Source organism: Chrysochloris asiatica, unplaced genomic scaffold (assembly GCF_000296735.1).
Source record: "Chrysochloris asiatica unplaced genomic scaffold, ChrAsi1.0 scaffold00056, whole genome shotgun sequence".
NCBI lineage: Eukaryota > Metazoa > Chordata > Mammalia > Afrosoricida > Chrysochloridae > Chrysochloris > Chrysochloris asiatica.
The window spans coordinates 899957-919567 of record NW_006408574.1 but is presented as its reverse complement, the minus strand read 5'-3'; the positions used below and the strand labels follow the sequence as shown (position 1 = coordinate 919567).

The window sequence follows — 19611 nt, the reverse complement described above, 5'->3', positions numbered from 1 at the left end:
ACCGTGAGGTGGCCATGCCGTCCATATTCCTGAGGTCTGAACTACCTACTGGTGGTGGTAGTTGCTGACTGGAAGGATGGCAGAGCAGGGTCAGGAGAGGTCCGGCCGGCTGGCTTCCCAGCCCTGAAGCCTGGGGGTGCCTGTGTGAGGGATATGTGAGCGGCCAGCACTGAGGCAGCCGTGGCATTTCCGGGCAAGGCCAGGTCATGGAGGCAAACTGAGCTGGCCCTGCAGGACAAACAGGTCCACATGCCGACCCTCCTTCAGCACCCAGTGGCTCGCCCATCACAGGGATGCGGGCGCACAGCACATAGAGGTCTCGGGTGTGGGACAAGTGCGTCATCCATCGTGGGTCATGGGTCTGACTCCACATAGCAAGGCCAAGCGCCTTGTCCCTGCCTGGTGGATCCTGTCCCTTAGATACCTGTCCCTGCCTGCAGGACCCCACAACTCAGCTGTCAGTGGGCCCCTACCTGTCTGGGCTTCTCCCAGTCACAGAAACCTGCCCAACCGGTTGGTCCAGGCGTGTGGATGGCCAAGGGGGTGGGTAGGGATCCTGAGGGCCTACTCAGACCCAGTCCCACTGTGAGGGTCTCTGAGGCACTCGCCCTGATCCCTTCCAGCACACGCAACCACCCAGCAGGCCCGAGGGGTGGAACAGCCCGAGGGGAGGGGCCTGGGTTCAGCCTGCCAGGACAGCGGCTGCGCGGAAGAGTGGCCTGTTGGAGCCTTTGGGATTTTGACAGGCGGTGCCCGTGCGCCTCCTGGGGGCCGTACCAGACTGCTGCAGGTCTGAGATGAGAAACCGCTCATGCTAAGACCAATGGGGAAGGAACGGGCCCACAGGGCGGGCTTTCTGGAGGAGGTGACACCAGACCAAGTTGGAAAAGCTTTCTGGGTACGTGCATTAGTAACACAGAGAGAGGTGTTTACAGTCTCAGCAGAGAGGCCCAGGGACTAATCAAAGACAGGGGAGGGGGCCAGCAGAGCCAGGGTCTGGGCATGGAGGGGGCAGGTGCAGGTGCCTCATCTCCAGGAAGAGCAAGGTGCTGGGGGATCCAGTTGCAGAGCTTTGTGACTGAAAGGGGAACCCACGACTGACCGCCCGCAGCCCGCCACCTGCCTCCTTGCCGACTCATCCGCAGTCAGGCCAGTAATGCGAGCTCAAGGGAGGGAGCCGCAGTGTGCCCTGGGTACTCCCTTCCACCCGTACCAGCTGCCCTCTGGCCAGATACAGCCCAGCAGTAGGGAGCAGGTAAGAGAGCCCTGGGGCTCAGGCAGGATGGGATGGTAAGGGGTGGGGGTGCAGAAGGGGCAGACAACTGGACATGACTTGGCCAGCACCTCAGGAACCTTGGCAGCCGATCATTCCACTGGCTTCCTGTGCTTCCCCCAGATCTGGTCACAACGGGCAGCTTGGTGGGTCCAGGTTGGTGAGTGGGCCTTATCTACACAGACAGACCGCCCCAGGATGCAGCAGCCTGAGACCCCTCGGGACCCGGAGGAGGAGGCTGCCTTCACTGGGACCCAGAGGACTGACTGTATCATCTGTTACTCAGCTTACGACCTGGCCGGGCACCTGCCCCGCCGCCTCTACTGCGGTCACACCTTCTGCCAGGCTTGTGTGCGGCGGCTAGACGCCCCGGCCCATGAGCAACGCTGGATTGCTTGCCCTCAGTGCCGTCAGAGCACACCCACGCCACGTGGGGGGGTGGCCATGCTGGACCTTGACCTGGCCACCTTCCTGGCTGTCAAGGCTGAGCGGGAACCCCGGCCTCCTGGGTCCCTCAAAGGTGGCACCACCATCATCACGCAGCAGCCAGCCAGCCTCTGCCCCAGCTTGGGCCCCCAGCCCCGCTTCCCACGGCCCAGACACTGCTGCTTCTGCTGCTGGGACATCCCGGGCAGCCCCGAGGTCTGAGCTCCTGATGTTCCCACCCACCAGGAAACAGTTACAACCTCAGGACGGACGTCTGTGGTCCAGGATTTGGACTCAGGCCCAACCCGATGGGGCCCAGCGTGGAGCCACCTTGCCATGGAGACTCCTGGACCATGGTCACAGTACAATGAGCTGACCAGGATTCCCAGAACCTGAACTGCTGACGCCGCTCAAGCAGGGGGTGCGGCCACTGGAAGACAGCTCCTAAAAGGCCTCCTCTCTGGAGGGAGAACACCATGGGGGGGCATCTCCTCCACCCCATGAAGTGCCATTATCCACTCAACAACAACAACGTGCACTGAATCCCACTGAGCATTCGTGTGTTCAGGGGAGGGGGTGGTGGTGGCAGGGCCAAGTTTGTAGTTACCGGAGGTGACAGGCCAGTGTGAGGCTCAGAGAAAGTCGGTACCCCTTGGAAACTGCACATATTGGCTGGGCTGATTCCAAGCTCCAAACAAGGTTTTCTTCCCAGCTACCACCCCCAACACCGGCCTACCAGCCTCTAGCCCCAGCCCTAGACATTGTACCCCGACCCGGAAGCTGCCATTTAGGAGCCCCTGGGGGGCACTTGGGCCTGCCCTGGGCAGTGGGTGGCAGGACAGGGAGGGTGAGGAAATTTGCTGAGCAGACACACAGAAGCCGTCTCTTTCCTGGGGCAAAGTCCCCCAGGCATGGGGTGGGGGCGGTGCTGGGAGAGTGGGCCCTTTAGGAAGACCAGGCCTGTCGGGGAGGGATCCCCTGAAAAGTCAGGGCGGACTGAGTGTTTCCTGGTGCAGATGGGCGGGCAGTGGGCTGGGGCTGGAGATGAAGCCTATAGTGTCCAATGGGTCGGCACAGAGGGACCACTGGGGTTCACCACACCAAAGGCTAGCTTGCTGAGGGCTCCAGCCACACTGAAGCACCCTGCCTTGGGTACCATCAGCCACACACCTTTAGCTGGGTGTTAGGGAGTATCTGATTGGGCCACACAGGACTGTCCAGGGCCGGCACGTGGATGTCCAGGTTCCAAGGGCTGCTGCCCAGCCCTACAATATTCCTCTCCTGGCTTTGTGCCCACTTGGGGCGGGGGGAGTGGGGGATGAGCTACTCCTAGAAGCTGTGAAGGCCGGGCCAGGCTGGGTCTTGGCAAGGGTAGAATACCCAGTCAGCAAGGGAATCATGGGCTGATTTGTGCTTTCCTGCTGACCTGAGTGGACAATTTTCCATGTGTCTCACCACACCTGTTGACTATGCAGTACAGATAAGTAAGTACAGTCCAACCATGCTTCCTTTCCTTGCTGACTGGTCCTCTACCTCTGGCTGGGGTTGTCAATGTGAAAGGAGGCTTTGATTCTGTCGGAAGGTTCTGTGGGGCTGGGAGAGACAGCGACCAGCCAGACCTAGAAGCGGAATCTTTGATGTGGTGGGAATGTGTGAAAGTGTTTGCTACAGATTAGCAAGTAAGCACAAATGAGTCTGTGCTTACCCTGCGTGTATTGGGTAATCCCACACGATCCCCTGGGGGCCCCAGCTCCTGGGTAAACATTAATGGGGCTCAGCACACAGCAAGTCATGTGTGTGTTCACCCAGCGAATCTTTGACCTGCAGCCGCTCCTGAATCTCCACAGGTGGCCCTCACCACCTACACAGGTAGGCGCTCGCTCCTCAGATCAGGAACACTAGGAGTAGGGCGGGGGTGACCTCCAGGCCAAGGCTGAGGCTATCTTGAGCCTCTAGGAACCAAGGGCAAGACAGACAGACATGGAGGCAGCTAGGAGGGAGGGTCCCCTGGGACCAGAGTCAGTGGGTCAGGGGCAGAGGTTTCCGGAGAGGAGTCCTAGGGTGCATGGGGGGAACCCGATCCACTTGTCCCTGTCCCATTCCTGGAGGTGGGGCCCTTATCTAGCAAAAACGTCACCACTTGTTATCAAATGCCAAAGTCTAATCCAGGACCATCTGCTTACTATCTCGATGCCACTTGTGATAGGAAAGGTCCCTGGGTTCCCCAGCTCGGGCCCAGACACTTCCGGCCGGCACTCTGTGGCCTCAATCAGTGCCGGGCTTTCTCTCAGCCAGGACCAACAAGGGAGTGGGGAGCCAGGGTCCCTTCGACTCTGTCCCCCAAACTGGACGGGGCTCGCCTGACAGCAGCCTGAGGTCATTGTGGCCAGCCCTCTGTGGGTGGTGAAAAGGGGGTCACCAAGGGGGTGGGAGGATCTGTTTGGTCAGGGGAGGGGGGTAGGGAGAGGAGGACCCTGACAGCCCCTTCCCCCACAGATCTGGGATTGGGCCTGGGTCTGCCTCTGCCTGAAATCCATGTCGAGTCCCCTCACTGGCAGCCAGGCCCCCTACCCCTCTGTGGACACGGTGGACCTGGTAGACCAGAGTCTGAAGAATGCAGGTACCAGGGGCCACAGCACCCAGCCTGCCCCTACCCCCATCCCAATGGCATGCCCCAGACCAGGAGGGGACAGGACTCTGCCATCCCGAGAACCCACGTGGGCTCCTAACAGCTCCGGTCAGGGCCTGACACATTGGAGGATCTGTCTCCCTTCTGCTCTGGCCTCACCCCAAGCCCTTGCAGGCTCAATCCCTGCTCTGCCCTGCTGCCCTCTGCCCCTACCCTGGGGTCCTGGAAACAGCTAGGCCCCTGGCCCTACTTGACTCGGGTCCCTGCAGGGGCCACTGGCTCTGGCCTGACCTTGGAGGATGGAGGCACAGACCCCTGGGCCCTCCCTCAGCTTAAGGATACCAGCCAGTCCTGGAAAGGTACATCTGGAGGCGTTGGGGCGGTGGACGGGCAGTGACCACCTATGGGTCTGAATATGGAGCAGGGACTTGTGGGGGACAAGTGGTCCAGACTGGGACCCCTCAGGGCTGGTCCTCCTGGGACAGGGAAGTGGGATGGTGTCCATTCCCTGGGGGACAGAGGAGGAGGGGTCTGGCTGAGGACAGCTGTGCCCGCCTTGTGCCGTTAGAGCTCAGCGTGGCCCGCAGGGTGCGGCGGGTGGTCATTGGCTTCCTCAAGGCCTGTGGCCTCCTGGGCAACCTCTACCTCTTCATCTGCTCCCTGGACATCCTCAGCTCTGCCTTCCAGCTGCTGGGCAGTGAGTGACTGGTCAGGGTCAGCAGGGGAGGGAGCAGGTCCAGGAGAGTGGGACAGGTAGTAGGGGAGGGCAGTGCAGTTGGTTGGGGGGGGGGCCAGGACCAGCAGAGAGAGGTCAGGACAATGGGGCACAGGGCAGCAGGGCGAGGGCAGGGCAGCGAGGGGGCACAGAGCAGTTAGGAGGTGCTGGGCAGTGGAGCCGCAGTACGGTGAGGGGTGAGGGGGACACAGAGAAACAGGGTGTGGGGAGCAAGGCCAGCCCTCTGCAGCTTTAACGCTGCTCTCTCCCGGGTACAGGCAAAGTCGCTGGAGACATCTTCAAGGACAACGTGGTACTGGCCAACCCTGTGGCTGGCCTGGTCATTGGTGTGCTGGTCACAGTCTTGGTGCAGAGTTCTAGCACCTCCTCCTCCATTGTGGTCAGCATGGTGGCCTCCAATCGTGAGTGTCTCAGTTCCAGAAAGGGCACAGGGCTGGTGGGCAGGCAGGTGGGCAGGGCTGACGTGGTACCCCCCGCAGTGCTGACCGTTCAGATGTCGGTGCCTATCATCATGGGTGTCAACGTGGGCACGTCCATCACCAGCACCTTGGTCTCGATGGCACAGTCTGGAGACAGGGATGAGTTCCGCAGGTGAGCAGCGGGCCAGGAGGGTGACCTGGGGTAGGGCTGGGGCGGGACACGTAGGCCAGAAAGGGTGGGCTGGGGCTCCTGCCCAGGGCCTCAGCTGTGCACCACCTGCAGGGCTTTTGGCGGCTCGGCTGTGCACAGCATCTTCAACTGGCTCACGGTGTTGATCCTGCTGCCCTTGGAGAGTGTGGGGGCAGTGCTAGAACGACTCAGTGCCCTGGCCCTAAGTGCCGCCAGCCCGGAGCCAGGGGCTCACACACCGGACATCCTCAAGGTGCTAACAAAGCCATTCACACACCTCATCATTCAGGTGAGGGTACTGCATCCCATGCTGGAGGGGAAGAGAGGAGAAGAAGGAGATCTGGGTCCTGCCTGGGGTGGAGGGGACAGCGGAGGTGGGCGGAGAGGGCAGGGCTAGGTAGAGGTGCGCTAGGCTGGACCCTGAGGGCAGCCAGGACACAGTTCCACTCTTCTGCCTTCAGCTGGACACTGACTTAATCGGGGGCAGTGCCTCGGGTAATGCCACCACCAGAAGCCTCATTAAGCAGTGGTGTGGCACCAAGACACAGACGGTGAGGTGTCTGCGACCCCAAACCCTGATGGGACCCCTGACTCCCACCTGCTCTGACCCCTTGGTCTCCTGCCTGCTCACCTGACCTAGTCCTCCCTCCTCAGATTCAAAACAGCACCACCTGCGACACGGCCGACTGTCCCCTGAGTAATGGCACGGTCCTCGAGGACAGGCTGCCCTGTGAGCCCCCCGTCCTGCCCTTGTGCCCTGTCTGAAACTGGGCATGGGGCCCCGCTGACCACCCCCTGCCCTGCCTTGCCAGGCCACCACCTGTTTGTGGGCACGACGCTCAGTGACCTGGCCGTGGGCTTCATCCTACTGGCCGCCTCCCTGCTGGTGCTCTGCGCCTGCCTCGTCCTCATCGTGAAGCTGCTGAACTCGGTGCTACGTGGCCGCATCGCCCAGGTTGTGAAGACCATCATCAACGCTGGTGCGGGCAGGCAGGCAGGCAGGCCTCGGGTGGCCGGGGGGTGGGGGGAGGAACCGTGTGGAGAGCCTGCGGAGCCTGGTAGTCTGGTGTAACCAGGGTCTCCCCAACAGACTTCCCCTTCCCGTTTGGCTGGCTAAGTGGCTACCTGGCCATCCTGGTGGCCGCTGGCCTGACTTTCGTGGCCCAGAGCAGCAGCGTGTTCACAGCTGCCATTGTGCCTCTGATGGGTGAGTGTGGGGACAATTGAGGGCACAGCAGGGCATGGGCATGGGGGACACGGCCAGGTCCTGTGGTGACTCCCAGCTCCCCCAGGGGTCGGGGTGATCAGCATGGAGCGAGCCTACCCGCTCTTCCTGGGTTCCAATGTTGGGACCACCACCACGGCTCTGCTGGCTGCCCTGGCCAGCCCCTCGGACATGCTGCTCAGTGCTCTCCAGGTACAGCCCATGGTCACCTGAAGTCCCCTCGATGCCCTGTCAGCACTGGGGTTTGTCCTCAGAGCCAGTTCCTTCTTGTCCAGCCCTGTGGACAGGAGGTGAGTGGTCTGCTTTAGGGCCCCTGGCTGGCCTTGGCCACACTCTTCCAGACCCTCACCCCTGGCTGCCACTCAGACCGACAGTCCCACCTCCTTGGACGCTGGCTCCAGCCTCCCTCTCGTACCCTCTGCCTGAGTGCCCAGACAGGTTCGCCTCGAGAGAGGCTGACCAGTCGTCCAATGCCCATGAGAAAAGACAAGCCTACCCACCCCCACCCCCAACGCCAACCCAGGCCTCTGCCCGTCTCTGGGTCTTGGAGTCCAAGGGCTCTGTGCTCTCTCCACACATACCCTCCTCCCAACAGAAGGGAAGGAGAAGGCAATGCCCAGTCCACCTAGGAGAGGGTTGGACCCACCACAGGGAAGTGCATGAGGGCAGTGAGAGAACTATCCCATTGGGGTGCCATCTGCACCCTGGCCTTCCCCCAGAGTGTGCAAGGTCACCTGAAGTCCCCTCGATCTCTATTCAGATCTCTATTCAGCAGATCTCTATTCAGCCACTGAGTCAGACCTGCAACAAGCTTCAGAGTTGGGGTCCCTGTTTCTGGGGGCACCTTGCCTCACTTGGTTCTGCACTTGTCCCTCCTGCCAGGTGGCCCTTATCCACTTCTTCTTCAATGTGATCGGCATTCTGCTGTGGTATGTGGTACCCGTTCTGAGGCTGCCCATCCCATTGGCCAAGCACTTCGGGGACGTGACTGCCCGCTACCGCTGGGTGGCCATTGCTTACCTGTTGCTCAGCTTCCTACTGTTGCCCCTGGCCGCCTTTGGCCTCTCCCTGGCGGGTACCACCGTGCTGGCTGCGGTAGGGGGGCCCCTAGTGGGGCTGCTGCTCGTGGTGGTCCTAGTTAATGTCTTACAGCGGCGCCGGCCAGCCTGGCTGCCCCCCTGCCTGCGATCGTGGGCCTGGCTCCCACGCTGGTTACGCTCCCTGGAGCCCTGGGACCACCTGTTCAGCCGCTGCTGCCCCTGCAAGACCTGCAGTACCCCTCCAGCTAGCGACAAGGAGACTTACTGCTATGAGAACCCAGAGATTCTGGCCTCCCAGCCTCTGTGAGAGACAGACCACAACAACCCTCCAGTCCCACTGCCCAGTACCCCGGGGGTCCGCAGAGCCTCGGAGTGCTTCGTCATCTGCTCCCCCTGCTTTGAAAATAAAGGAAACTGCGTCCAGCTTCGGTGGTCTTTACCCACCCTGAAACAAGAGCTGCCTGGGGAGGATGCTTTGGGCTGGCTTCCTGGAGGGTTGGAAATTGAGGGCATCAGTGCTGCCCCCTTGCAGACCCTTGGGGAATGACAGGATGCCGGCGTGGGAACTAGGCGGTTCCGGGGCGTGTGGGGACAGAAGTGACCTCCCGAGCCCCTGCTTGTAACTGTGTTTCCCTCCATGGCCACTGGGGACAGAGAACATAGAGTAATGGCCAGTCTGGAGGGTGGAGACTGCGGGTGGACCAGAGTCCCTCCCGGAAGGGTGCAGAAGAGGTGCGCTAGAGAAAGCTGGGCCGCTCATCCGGCCCTCCCTGCTTTTGCCCACCCACATCCACTTGTGGTAGTCGGCTTGCAGGCGGTCGTGGTCTGAGCCTTAGGAGTTGTAAGGATGGTTTGTCCCCCAGGGACCCCCCTCCAGTTTGGTTCTCTCTCTCTCTTTAGGACTCTTCTTCAGGGCGGGACTCCAGGAATCTATCCCAGGCTGTGGGGGCTGCCGAAGGTGGGAGGCCCCTGGGCTGGGGTTTCCCAGGCACATCCCGATTGTGCCGACCTGATCCACGAGGGGGCGCCACGCGGCTCAGCTCCCGATACCTACCGGAAGCCAGTCTTGCGGGTGGGGCCGATGCACCTAGAGACCTCATTCCCTGAGCCTGCGGTAGTGCAAACCCCCGCTCCAAGTCCACAGTACCTTCTGAGACCTTGCACCTGAGTGTGCACCTGCCCAGAACATGCCCGCACAGCAGGTGGGGCTGCTAGGAGGGGGGAGGCCCAGGAACTCCGTACAGACCGGCGTCCCACTCTTCAGGGTCATGTTTCCGCAGGAAGACTGGTCCTCAGAGCTGGGTAAGCAAACACCAGGGGAGAAGTGGCCACCCACAGCCTCCTGCCCAGAGCTGCCCACGCCCCAGCCTGACTCCTAGGCCTACCCAAGGAAGGAATTCTGTGAATCATGCCCACCGCCCCCCCCAGAACCCATTCTTTTAGCTGGGGCGTGTGCACGACAGACTGACCATTCTTGGGGGCCCATCTGCTGACACCTTTCTAGAATGCGGGGCAGTAGGCTAAGCTTCGCCCATCCATGGCTACTCGCCGAAGACCCATCCCTCCTGGGAGCCCAGATCAACCCCTGGGGGCTGGGGAAAACTGGTCAAGGAAACCAGGGTCATTTCTTACCAAAATCCTGTCCTTTCACTCCGCCTTGGACCCCTTAGGTTCCCCCAGTCTCTGGATAGTCCCTGCCAGAGCCAGGGGAGGGGGTGGGGATGCAGCTCTGGCACCATTGGGCCCTCATCAGTGGGCTTCAGCAAGAACCAAGGCCCACCCCTCACCCCACAGCTCTGCACCCTAGTTTAGACCCCGCCCACCAGCCTGGTAGTGTCCGTCTGCTGTTCCCCTAGGGAGAGGCCAGGCCTGGCCAGTGCCCTGGGGACGGAGAGGCGGCAGGAGAGGCAGTGAGGCCCTTGTGAGAGAGCAGAGGGTGAAGCGCCCCACACACCCCTCCTTCCGGGGCAGATGAGGCCACCCACAAAGACTGACCACTGGGTCTTTTGAGGCTGGAGGTAACACACCCTCCCGCTGGGACCATGGCCACTGGTAAACGGAGCGTCCTTGAGGACTTGCTGCCGACAGCTGGGAGCACAGTGGGAGGGGCTGGCTGGCACCATTGGATAAGACACTGATCCAGGGCACCTCTTGCCCGGCCTGCCCCTGAACTGAAGCCAGACTGCCACCAACACTACCCAGCCCAGGGTCTACCCTCTCATCTCCAGACTGGGACCCATGGCCATCTGCACCAGCTGAAGCCACAGTCTCCACCAGGCAGGGCAGTGTGAGAGAGGGCACCTAGTGCCCAGAGAGTGCTGGACCCGCTGCTATAGCCGGTCTTGTTGTATGCCCCCAAGTCAGTTCTAATAGCGATCCTGATCCTGAATAGGGGTTCAGAGGAGCGGCTGGTGGGTTTGAACCACTGATCTTGCAGTGAGCTGTCCAGTGCTAATCCTATAGTGCAAAACAGGGTGACCTGCCGACCGACCCTCACAGCCCGTAGGGGAGAAGCCGCATCTGCAGCAGCTAGATGGGCAGATCTTTAAAAAGAGGCAGGAATGGAGCTCTAAACACATCCAAAGCAAACCGGAAACTTCTCCCCTGACTCTTCCTTCTGGATTTGTGACAGCCCTGTCCCGTGCCTACTACATAGGCAGTGAAGCCACTTGGCAACCAAGTCAAGGAGGTTGTAGGCACGGTGAGCACCCCAGGACCGGAGTGACCCTCCCCATCCGCCAAGGGACAGAGACGTGGCCTAGCTTGGATAGTGAACAGAAACCAGCCCAGCCTTCCTGGACCTCTGGCCCTTCCTTCAGAGACTGTCCAGCACACTGACACGATGCACCCCCAGACCAGGACTTCAGCAGATAGACCCAGGGTGAGCACTGCTGCGGATGCTCTCTGGTCCTGGGGGCCTAATTTGACCCAAAGATGAACTGTTTCCATTGGAACCACAGCAGATTTGCCTAACTTTGATGAGGAAGGGAAGGCCAAGGGGGTGAGGAATTCAAGGAAACTAGAATCCAAAGATCCTCCCTGGTTCTCCCCACCCTTGACCACAGCAAGGGAGACGGTCCAGGACAATACCAAGCATGGATCTTGCTTTGAAATGTTTACATATAATGTAAGTGTATTTCATAAAAATGATTGAAGGTGCAACCACATGTCAATTTAACTGCTATTCCTTTATAATTTTAGGGGTTTCTTTTTCCCCAGCTATAAATCAGGGGAAAATAAAAGCACATCTCAGCCCAGGCATGCTGAGCTACGAAGCCCGGAGACGGATCCCATGCTCACCAGGGGAGGTCCCTCTCGTCTCCCATGCTCACCAGGGGAGGTCCCTCGCACCACCACCCTGGTCTCCAGGCAGACTGGTGCGCTTCTGGGGCTCAGACACCAAGGTGACCGGGCACTAGGCCAGCGTCTCTACAAACACAGCCCGCGCGCGGCTGCCAGAGGCAGGGCCCCCGGTCTGGGCCAGATCCGTGCTCCCAGGGAGCAACTGAGGCGAAGGAGGAAGCGGCCGGTGCGCCAGGCCCCAGGTGCCCCCCTCACCTGACTACGGGGTTTGGGGCACGAGCAGGGAATGCTGGAAGCTCTCCCGCCCCACCTCCACAGGACTCCGCAGTTGCAGGGGGAAGAGACATGCCCCCTCCTCCACCCGCCTCGGGTCCCAGCGCCGCCCATTTGGCTCCAGCGTCTTGTTTATTTTTTAGCGTTACTAGCAACGTGCCCCTCCCAGCCTGGAGACCTCCTGGGGCTCGACAGCATGCGTGTCTTTTAAGGGGGGCCCAGGCCCTCTCCAGGCGCACTCCCTGCCCCAACTTCGCGGGCTCCCTTTCTCGGGCCCCGCCGCCCCCACCCCAGGGCCCCCGCACAGCGCAGACACCGGCTAGCCCACGCGCCCCGGTTCCGTGCCCCCCCCAGAAAGCGCCCACGCTGGGCCCAGGGGAGGCCTGACTCGTCTCCCAGGGCAGGTGCGGCTGCCCTCCAGGATGCAACACCGGGGCTGCAATGATCCGCTCCGCCGCGCGCGCGCGGGATCGGACCAGCAGCAGCTCTGGAGGCGCGGTGAGGCCCTCTGCATTGCCTAGGCCCGGACCCTCCTTGGCCTCCGCCCTAGGATCGGTCCCGCCACGACCCCTCCGGGCCTGTCCTTGCCCCCACCGGCCCGCGTGGGCTGCGTCGCCGGGCCAGAAACCCGCGCCCTGACACAAGCGTGCGCGCCTGGAGCCCGCGCCCGCCATTCGGCGCGCGACTCCCGCTGCACTGCGGCGGTTACCAGGACGCTAGCTTGCCCCGGCCAATAACACCAGTTGGCCGGCGTGTTACCCCGCGCCAGCCAATGAACGCACAAATCAATCATTTGAAACACCCAATGGAAAGAGCACTGCGGCGCGAGAGGTGGGGATTTCGATAGGGAGCTCCGAGGACACGGCTGACCAATAAAGAACTCTCCGCGTTAGGAAGGCGGGTCTTAGGGGGCTCGATGGACAGGGTATCAGCCAATAAAACTAAAACAGCTTGTCAGCCTCGTTCTGGCAGCCCAATACGAGGTCTGAGGAGGCGGGCGCCGCAACTATATAAAGGTTCGCCGAGCGTCGGTTGTAGCAGTCTGCGCGTCCGCTCTTCCGCTCCAGTTTTCGTCCTTCTGCCCGCGCTGCCACCGTCGCCACCATGAGAGAAATCGTGCACCTGCAGGCCGGGCAATGCGGAAATCAGATCGGCGCCAAGGTGAGCGGCGGGGCACCAGGAGGGGTACCAGCATCGGGTTTGCTGGCGGCCGGAAAGATGGCGGCGGCGGGCGGGCGGCGCCCACGCATTGCGGCCCCGGAACCGCGGCCCCGAGGTCCCGTACTCCGTGGGGGTCGGCGGATACGGGGCGGCGCAGGTCGGGGGCCGGTGCAGGCTGGGGCCCCGCGGCGGTGGCGGCGCGGCGCGGAGGAGTCGGGTGGGGGGGGCCACACCCGTCCGGGGCGGGGCCGCCTCCCTGCGCACCGGCCTGGCATGACTCAGCCCGCCGCCGCGTCTCCTGCAGTTCTGGGAGGTGATCAGCGATGAGCATGGCATTGACCCCACCGGCACCTACCATGGCGATAGTGACCTGCAGCTGGAGCGGATCAATGTGTATTACAACGAGGCCACCGGTGAGGTTTCTGACCAACCGCATCCCCTCCCCCTCCGTGCACACCTTCTCCCCTCACACCCGCTCTTCCTGCGCCCCCAGGTGGCAAGTACGTGCCCCGTGCGGTGCTGGTGGACCTGGAGCCGGGCACCATGGACTCGGTGCGCTCCGGGCCTTTTGGGCAAATCTTCCGACCCGACAACTTCGTTTTCGGTGAGCAGGGGCTGGGGGCCGTGTGGGCGGCCAGTGAGCCAGGACGGGCAGGCCCAAGGTCAGCACTGTCAGATTCCTCCTCCTCCCAAAGTCACTCAATCTCCTTTCCTAAATCGGCTTTGGGAGGAAGGCCCAGCTGTCCCGGCAGGCAGATGTCATCGTCCTGGAGGTCTTCTCCGACTGCCCTCTCGAGGGGCTGATGTGTGGTCAGGCCACCTCTACTGTAGTCCCTGACTTCGTTTTCAGCGGAACTCCCTGAAGTGTTAATTGGCTTGAGGGTTCTGTCTGCTTTGCTGCCTCAGAATAATCACGTCATCACGGATGGGTGGAGTGACCGGTGGTGGCCTTGGGCCTGGCTGAGGGTGACTGGTGGCTGTTTTCTCTCAGGTCAGAGCGGTGCTGGAAACAACTGGGCCAAGGGGCACTACACTGAAGGAGCAGAGCTGGTTGATTCCGTGCTGGACGTGGTGCGGAAGGAGGCTGAGAGCTGTGATTGCCTACAGGGCTTCCAGCTGACCCACTCCCTGGGCGGGGGGACAGGGTCTGGGATGGGCACCCTCCTCATCAGCAAGATCCGAGAGGAGTACCCAGACAGGATCATGAACACGTTCAGTGTGGTGCCTTCGCCCAAGGTGTCGGACACTGTGGTGGAGCCTTACAACGCCACCCTCTCCGTGCACCAGCTGGTGGAGAACACAGATGAGACCTATTGCATTGACAATGAGGCCCTCTACGACATCTGCTTCCGCACCCTCAAGCTGACCACACCCACCTACGGAGACCTGAACCACTTGGTGTCAGCCACTATGAGTGGGGTCACCACCTGCCTACGCTTCCCAGGCCAGCTCAATGCTGACCTGCGGAAACTGGCTGTAAACATGGTGCCCTTCCCCCGTCTGCACTTCTTCATGCCTGGTTTCGCCCCACTGACCAGCCGGGGTAGCCAGCAGTACCGGGCCCTGACCGTGCCCGAGCTCACCCAGCAGATGTTTGATGCCAAGAACATGATGGCGGCCTGTGACCCGCGCCATGGTCGCTACCTGACGGTGGCCGCCGTCTTCCGGGGTCGCATGTCCATGAAGGAGGTGGACGAGCAGATGCTCAACGTGCAGAATAAGAACAGCAGCTACTTTGTCGAATGGATCCCCAACAACGTGAAAACCGCTGTCTGCGACATCCCGCCCCGAGGGCTGAAAATGTCAGCCACCTTCATCGGTAATAGCACGGCCATCCAGGAGCTGTTCAAACGCATCTCGGAGCAGTTCACTGCCATGTTCCGGCGCAAGGCCTTCCTGCACTGGTACACGGGCGAGGGCATGGACGAGATGGAGTTCACCGAGGCCGAGAGCAACATGAATGACCTGGTGTCCGAGTACCAGCAGTACCAGGACGCCACGGCCGAGGAGGAGGGCGAGTTTGAGGAGGAGGCCGAAGAGGAGGTGGCCTAGGGAGGTGGGGAGGTCTGCGAGTGGGGAAGCAGAAGCAGCGTGATCTCTTTATTCACTCACAACCTGTTCTGATAACGTGACTCACGGTCCTGCACTTGCTGGTCTCTCACGTCACATGCTGTCCTGACATGTGCATTAAAGCATTTTCATAGTGTGAGTCTCCGCCTCTCCACTTCCTTCTGATAGGCCTTTCGCGTGCTGTTTCCGAAGGTCATTGCGTAGTTGTCTTGCATGGCTGGTGGGAGGGTGGCAGGGAAGACACTTGTGGTTGAGCCCTGGCTCCCTGGCCCGGGCCCCCTTGGGACTCCAGCCTGGGCCACGCCAGCCCCCACGTACTCACATGGTATGAAGCCCATGTAGAAGGGAATCAGGCCCTGGCTGTTGTAGATGGTATTGCTGGGCCAGTGAGTCTTGGGCAGTCTCTCACCCAGGGTACAGACAGGGTTCCTGAACATGAACTGGGAACATACGGTTGCTGACTTGCCACCTCAGCCCTTGACCTAGAAGTTCATGGGCTGGGGGCTGCCCTGCTCTGAGGACAAAGGTAAGGTGGGGGGAGATGGCTGGCCATTACACACTGCACCAGCGTGCTGGGCTGAGACTCTGGGCAGACCTCCCTAAGGGACAGACGTACCTGGTTCCTGTCAAATTCGTCCATGGCCTGAGTGACCCCTTCTCGGTAATTCATCCCCATCACCCAGGCAAACCTGGGCACGAAGCCCGCATAACCTGAAGGGAGAGGAGCCAGCAGGGTGGGTGTTCCCCCCCCCACCCCATGTCCAGGGAGCATTGGGCTGCCCCTTGGAGCCTGAGGTCTAGGGGGAGGCCAGAACTTTGCTTGTTGTCAGGGAGGGCACTCTTCTGCCTTCCTCATCTTCCACCTGGGCCCCAAGCCTACTGAACTCGGGCCTCTAGCACCCACCTGAAATAGCATTACGTTGGATCAAGTTGGGGCGGTCCAGCTGGGGCAGCCTCTGGTACCTTTCCACGTCCAGAGTCTCTGATTGTTGGGGTGGGGGCAGGTGCTCATCCCTTCGATAGTGATAGAGCTGGGGGAAGGGGAGGAACCAAGTCATCTTACAGACCCTGGGTGTGGGGTGAGACTAAGTCTGTGCTTAACCTCCCAGTTACCTGGTATTGACCTGGAGTCTCATGGAGGGACTGGGGGCTCTTCCAACCTGCCTCTCCATATGCCAGCCGCAGGCCTGGGTGCCCAAAGTCTTTGTAGTCTCCCTGCCTGCCTGGTGGGCATGGTGGGTAGGGAGGGTAGGGCATGACGCCTGTGGGCAGCAGCGCCTTCCTGGATCTGCTCTCGGCCCCCAGCAGCCCTGGGGTATCTGATTCCTGGGGTGGGTACTGGCCCAAGATCTCGAAGTTCTTGTAAGGCTTGAGACCTGCATAGATCGCATCCGGTGAGCATGGTGGGCAGGTGGGCCCAGGCAGCAGATAGACGTAGGGCCAGTGGCTCACCTGTGTAGTGTGGAATGTAGGGCTGTTTCAGGTCCCTGCAGGGAACCCAGGGTGGCTTGGGCCTGCTGAAGTCCTCCGTGAATTTGGGTCTGGACATGGGGGAGAGCACGGAGCAGGGACTCTTGCGTACTTGGGGGTCTGTGAGCAGCTCGGCCGTGGTGCGCCCATAGGTGTTCCCCACCTGGTATCGCAGCTGAGGATAGAAGCCAGCATATCTGCAGAAGGAAGACGAGATAGCTTGTGGGGGTGCGGGGGCACAGATCCAGCCTGTAGCAAGTTAGCAGATGGCAAGGTCGGTAGCACGTGCATTCTACTGGAGCTCCTCACTACCTTTGGGTGTCCATGCTTTCTGTATCCAACTCCTCCAGCCCCTCCTAACCCCTGCCCACTCCTTCCAACAAACAGGGTTAAAGATAGGAGGCAGATACAGGAGCAAAGCCAAGGGAAGGCCTGTAATACATTGGTCCCATCGGGAAGGCCTGGGCTGGGGTAATACATTGGTCCCATCGGGAAGGCCTGGGCTGGGGTTTGGCCTGGACTTTTGCCACCACCCCCAGAAGTCAAGTAGCCAGTAGGAGCTGATGGTGGATCTGAGCCTTGAAACCACATGGGGAAGGTGGGTGGTCTGTGTGATTACTCAAGTACAGGTGGTGGTTTTCTAAGTGCCAAAGTTCCCATAGGCTTGTTGATTTCAAAGGCAAGCAAAGCTGAAATGGCCTCGACCTTCTGCCTCAAGAAATACCCACTGGTGAGAGGTTTGGGGACTGTAAAAGGAGCAGCTACGTGGTCAAGTGTCAGATGGTTCTTGGAACAGTTAAATACAGAGCTACCACATCAGTCCCACTTCTAGGTGATGTTGGTATGAAACTACCAGCTGTTCTGCGGGAGAAAGATGAGGCTTTCTGGTCCCGTGAAGATTTATAGCCTCAGAAACCCTGTACAGGGTCGCTATGAGTCGGAACCAACTCCATGGCACATCACCACCACCACCTCTCAAGAGAAATTGAAAGCAGGGACTCAGATACATGTACGTTGAGGTTCATTGCAACACTTATTTACAAGAATCAAAAAGTGGAATCAACTCAAGAATCTAATAACAGTGGAATGGATAAAATATGGCATACGTATATGATGGAAGGTTACCAGAGCTTTACACAGCACACGTTATAAGATTTTTTTTTGCAAACTGCACAAGCAGCTCTGAGCTTCCTACGCATTCCACACTTACACGTTATATGCACGTGAGCGTTATTTGGGAAAAAATATGGTACTTGGCCACAAAGAGGAATGAGGTTCTGAGAGATGTCACAATGTAGATGGACGTTGAAAACGTTCCAAGTGAAATTAACTGGCCACAAAAGGACACATACTGTCCCACCCCGAGTCGGCTACGGCAGATGGTGGGTTTGAACTGCCAATCTTGAAGTTAGGAGTTCATTGCTTATCCTGCAGCACCATACCAGGACTCAGGGTAAATCAAGAGAGACAGACCCAAGTTTATTCGTGGTGCCTAGGCATGGGAGGAAGGAGGGAATAGGGAGGGGTCTCTCTTAAGGGTGATGGAAAATTCTGGAAACAGATACTGCTGATGGTTGCCTAACCTGAGGAGCACAGTCACTAAACTGCACATGTAAGAATGTTGAAATGGCAGATGTTACGTATGTTTTTACCACAACTGGAAAACGAGGCAACTATTGTATAATCTCGGAGTCCTGGGGTGGCGCTGTGGGTTAATGCACCAGACTGCAAAGCCGTTTGAACTGCAAGGTCGGTGGTTCAAGCTCACCAGCTGCTCCTCGGCAACCCTATGCAGGGTCGCTATGGGTCGGAACCAACTTGACGGCACTTCACAACAACTGTGTGGTCTAACTTTTTATAGAGAGAGCAATGACAGAGGCTGGGGAGTCCGGGGGGGTGCTGTTGCTTGCTGGAGACAGCATTTCTGGTGGGAACTGTGAACTAGTGAGGAGACAGCTGTTTAAACAGAGTAGTACATCTCAGACTTGTATGTACAGGAATTTGAAATAAGTTAGGCCTGACTTCTTCCCACCTTTTTGCTTTTTCACATGTATCTCTGTGTGTGTCTCCATGCACACACTCCTGTTTTCACACTCTGGGAAGAGTCCCAGACAGGCAAACAGTGTCTATACTTCGTCGGACAGCCTTTACCCAGAGTGCTGACCTCATCTTTGAGAAAGCACATCTATTCCAGCAAATGAGTGTCCAGCCTTCATTTAGCCAGCTTCAGCCGGCTGTCTGGCTGCTCATTTCCTGCTCTTTACAAACTTGGTGTCCCTGGTATAACTTGGTGACCGGGTCCAGGGGTGAGGGAGGCCTGGGCCCCTGGAGGCCCCCCACCCTGAGCATGCGCCCACCTTTTCCAGCTCTGGCCCCAGCCTCCCGCTGCCAGGCATGGCCACGCAGGCTCTTACCCAGGGATATAGTGAGGCTCCGGCGTGAAGAGGCTGTGTTTCTGTGTGGCTGTCATTTTGCCTCTACACTGCCCTTTCCAGCTCCAGTCCCCTTCTCCTGGGAGGGCTTCCTGTTGCTGGGCAACCATTGTGAAGAGGTCCTGTATTATTGGGCACCACCCAGTCTGGCCATGTTAACCCTGAGGCAGCACCTCTTTGTACCCGGAGAGCCAGGCAGGGAGAGTCACTGGGCTTGGGACAGGTGGGCCTTGAGGGGGGAACCCCTACTTCACGGAGCTTCAGAGCTATGGTTGTAACACAAGGACGCAGGGAGGGGACAGATGGACTATTGTCACCGCTAGTCAGAAGCCAGCTGAAAAGCTGTACCACCTGCCTCCCCCCGGATTCTTAGGGTCTTCCCTAGTTTCATCGCGACTGCTGGCATGTTTCAAAGCCTTGGCTTCAGGTGTGGGGTTTTGAGCCCGCAAAGTTGCCTTCCACCCTAGAAACATCCTGGCTTTTTGTAGAAACCGTGGAGTTGACTCCAGCGCATGCCACGGTGAGGAAAGCTATTCCACAAGCTGGTCAAAGCCAGGTCCCCCGGGGTTATCTTCTGGGACCCCTCTGGGTGGATTTGGACCTCTGACCTTTTGATTAGTATCCAAGTGCTGAACGATCATGCTACTTGTGGTGTTTGGTATAGGAAGGACTTTCTCAGCAGACTCAGAAGGACCGCGAGAGACTGAGATGAGGCAGCTGAAGTGCATGTGAACTGCCAGTGTGTTAACACAAATCCGAGGGGAAAGTCTGCAGAGAGTGTGACAGGCTCTCAGCCTGGAAAATTCTTACAAGAAAAGCCGTAAGTCCCAACCTTGTTCAACGAAAGGAAGCGGATGAAATGCTGATGTCAGAAGTCTGCGTGTTTGCTCACGCTGGGCACCTGGGGATTTCTGTGCAAGTAACCCGTGCTTTGAGAGACACTTCACAGACCGAGCAATTGGCC

The 19611-nt window shown here is 59.6% G+C and overlaps 4 protein-coding genes across 4 annotated transcripts; 3 read left to right on the top strand and 1 right to left on the bottom strand.

Moving 5' to 3' along the window:
- Positions 1–14: 14 nt before the first annotated feature.
- On the top strand, positions 15–1921 carry LOC102821936. Its single transcript, XM_006863783.1, has 6 exons — positions 15–34; positions 268–334; positions 441–513; positions 624–790; positions 1112–1255; positions 1397–1921. The coding sequence occupies exons 1-6, from the start codon at positions 15–17 to the stop codon at positions 1919–1921; spliced, it is 996 nt and encodes a 331-aa protein (XP_006863845.1).
- Positions 1922–4234: 2313 nt separating this feature from the next.
- SLC34A3 (solute carrier family 34 (type II sodium/phosphate contransporter), member 3) lies at positions 4235–8245 on the top strand. Its single transcript, XM_006863782.1, has 11 exons — positions 4235–4319; positions 4598–4687; positions 4897–5025; positions 5322–5465; positions 5544–5655; positions 5767–5962; positions 6135–6204; positions 6396–6653; positions 6764–6880; positions 6966–7090; positions 7781–8245. The coding sequence occupies exons 1-11, from the start codon at positions 4235–4237 to the stop codon at positions 8243–8245; spliced, it is 1791 nt and encodes a 596-aa protein (XP_006863844.1).
- A 4344-nt stretch (positions 8246–12589) lies between these two features.
- On the top strand, positions 12590–14881 carry TUBB4B (tubulin, beta 4B class IVb). Its single transcript, XM_006863657.1, has 4 exons — positions 12590–12675; positions 12980–13088; positions 13169–13279; positions 13667–14881. The coding sequence occupies exons 1-4, from the start codon at positions 12619–12621 to the stop codon at positions 14725–14727; spliced, it is 1338 nt and encodes a 445-aa protein (XP_006863719.1). The 5' UTR covers positions 12590–12618; the 3' UTR covers positions 14728–14881.
- On the bottom strand, positions 14874–18685 carry FAM166A (family with sequence similarity 166, member A). Its single transcript, XM_006863781.1, has 7 exons — positions 18630–18685; positions 16198–16412; positions 15859–16121; positions 15650–15776; positions 15362–15456; positions 15068–15185; positions 14874–14962 (listed from the first exon to the last, which is right to left on the bottom strand). The coding sequence occupies exons 1-7, from the start codon at positions 18683–18685 to the stop codon at positions 14874–14876; spliced, it is 963 nt and encodes a 320-aa protein (XP_006863843.1).
- Between the last annotated feature and the right edge of the window lie 926 nt (positions 18686–19611).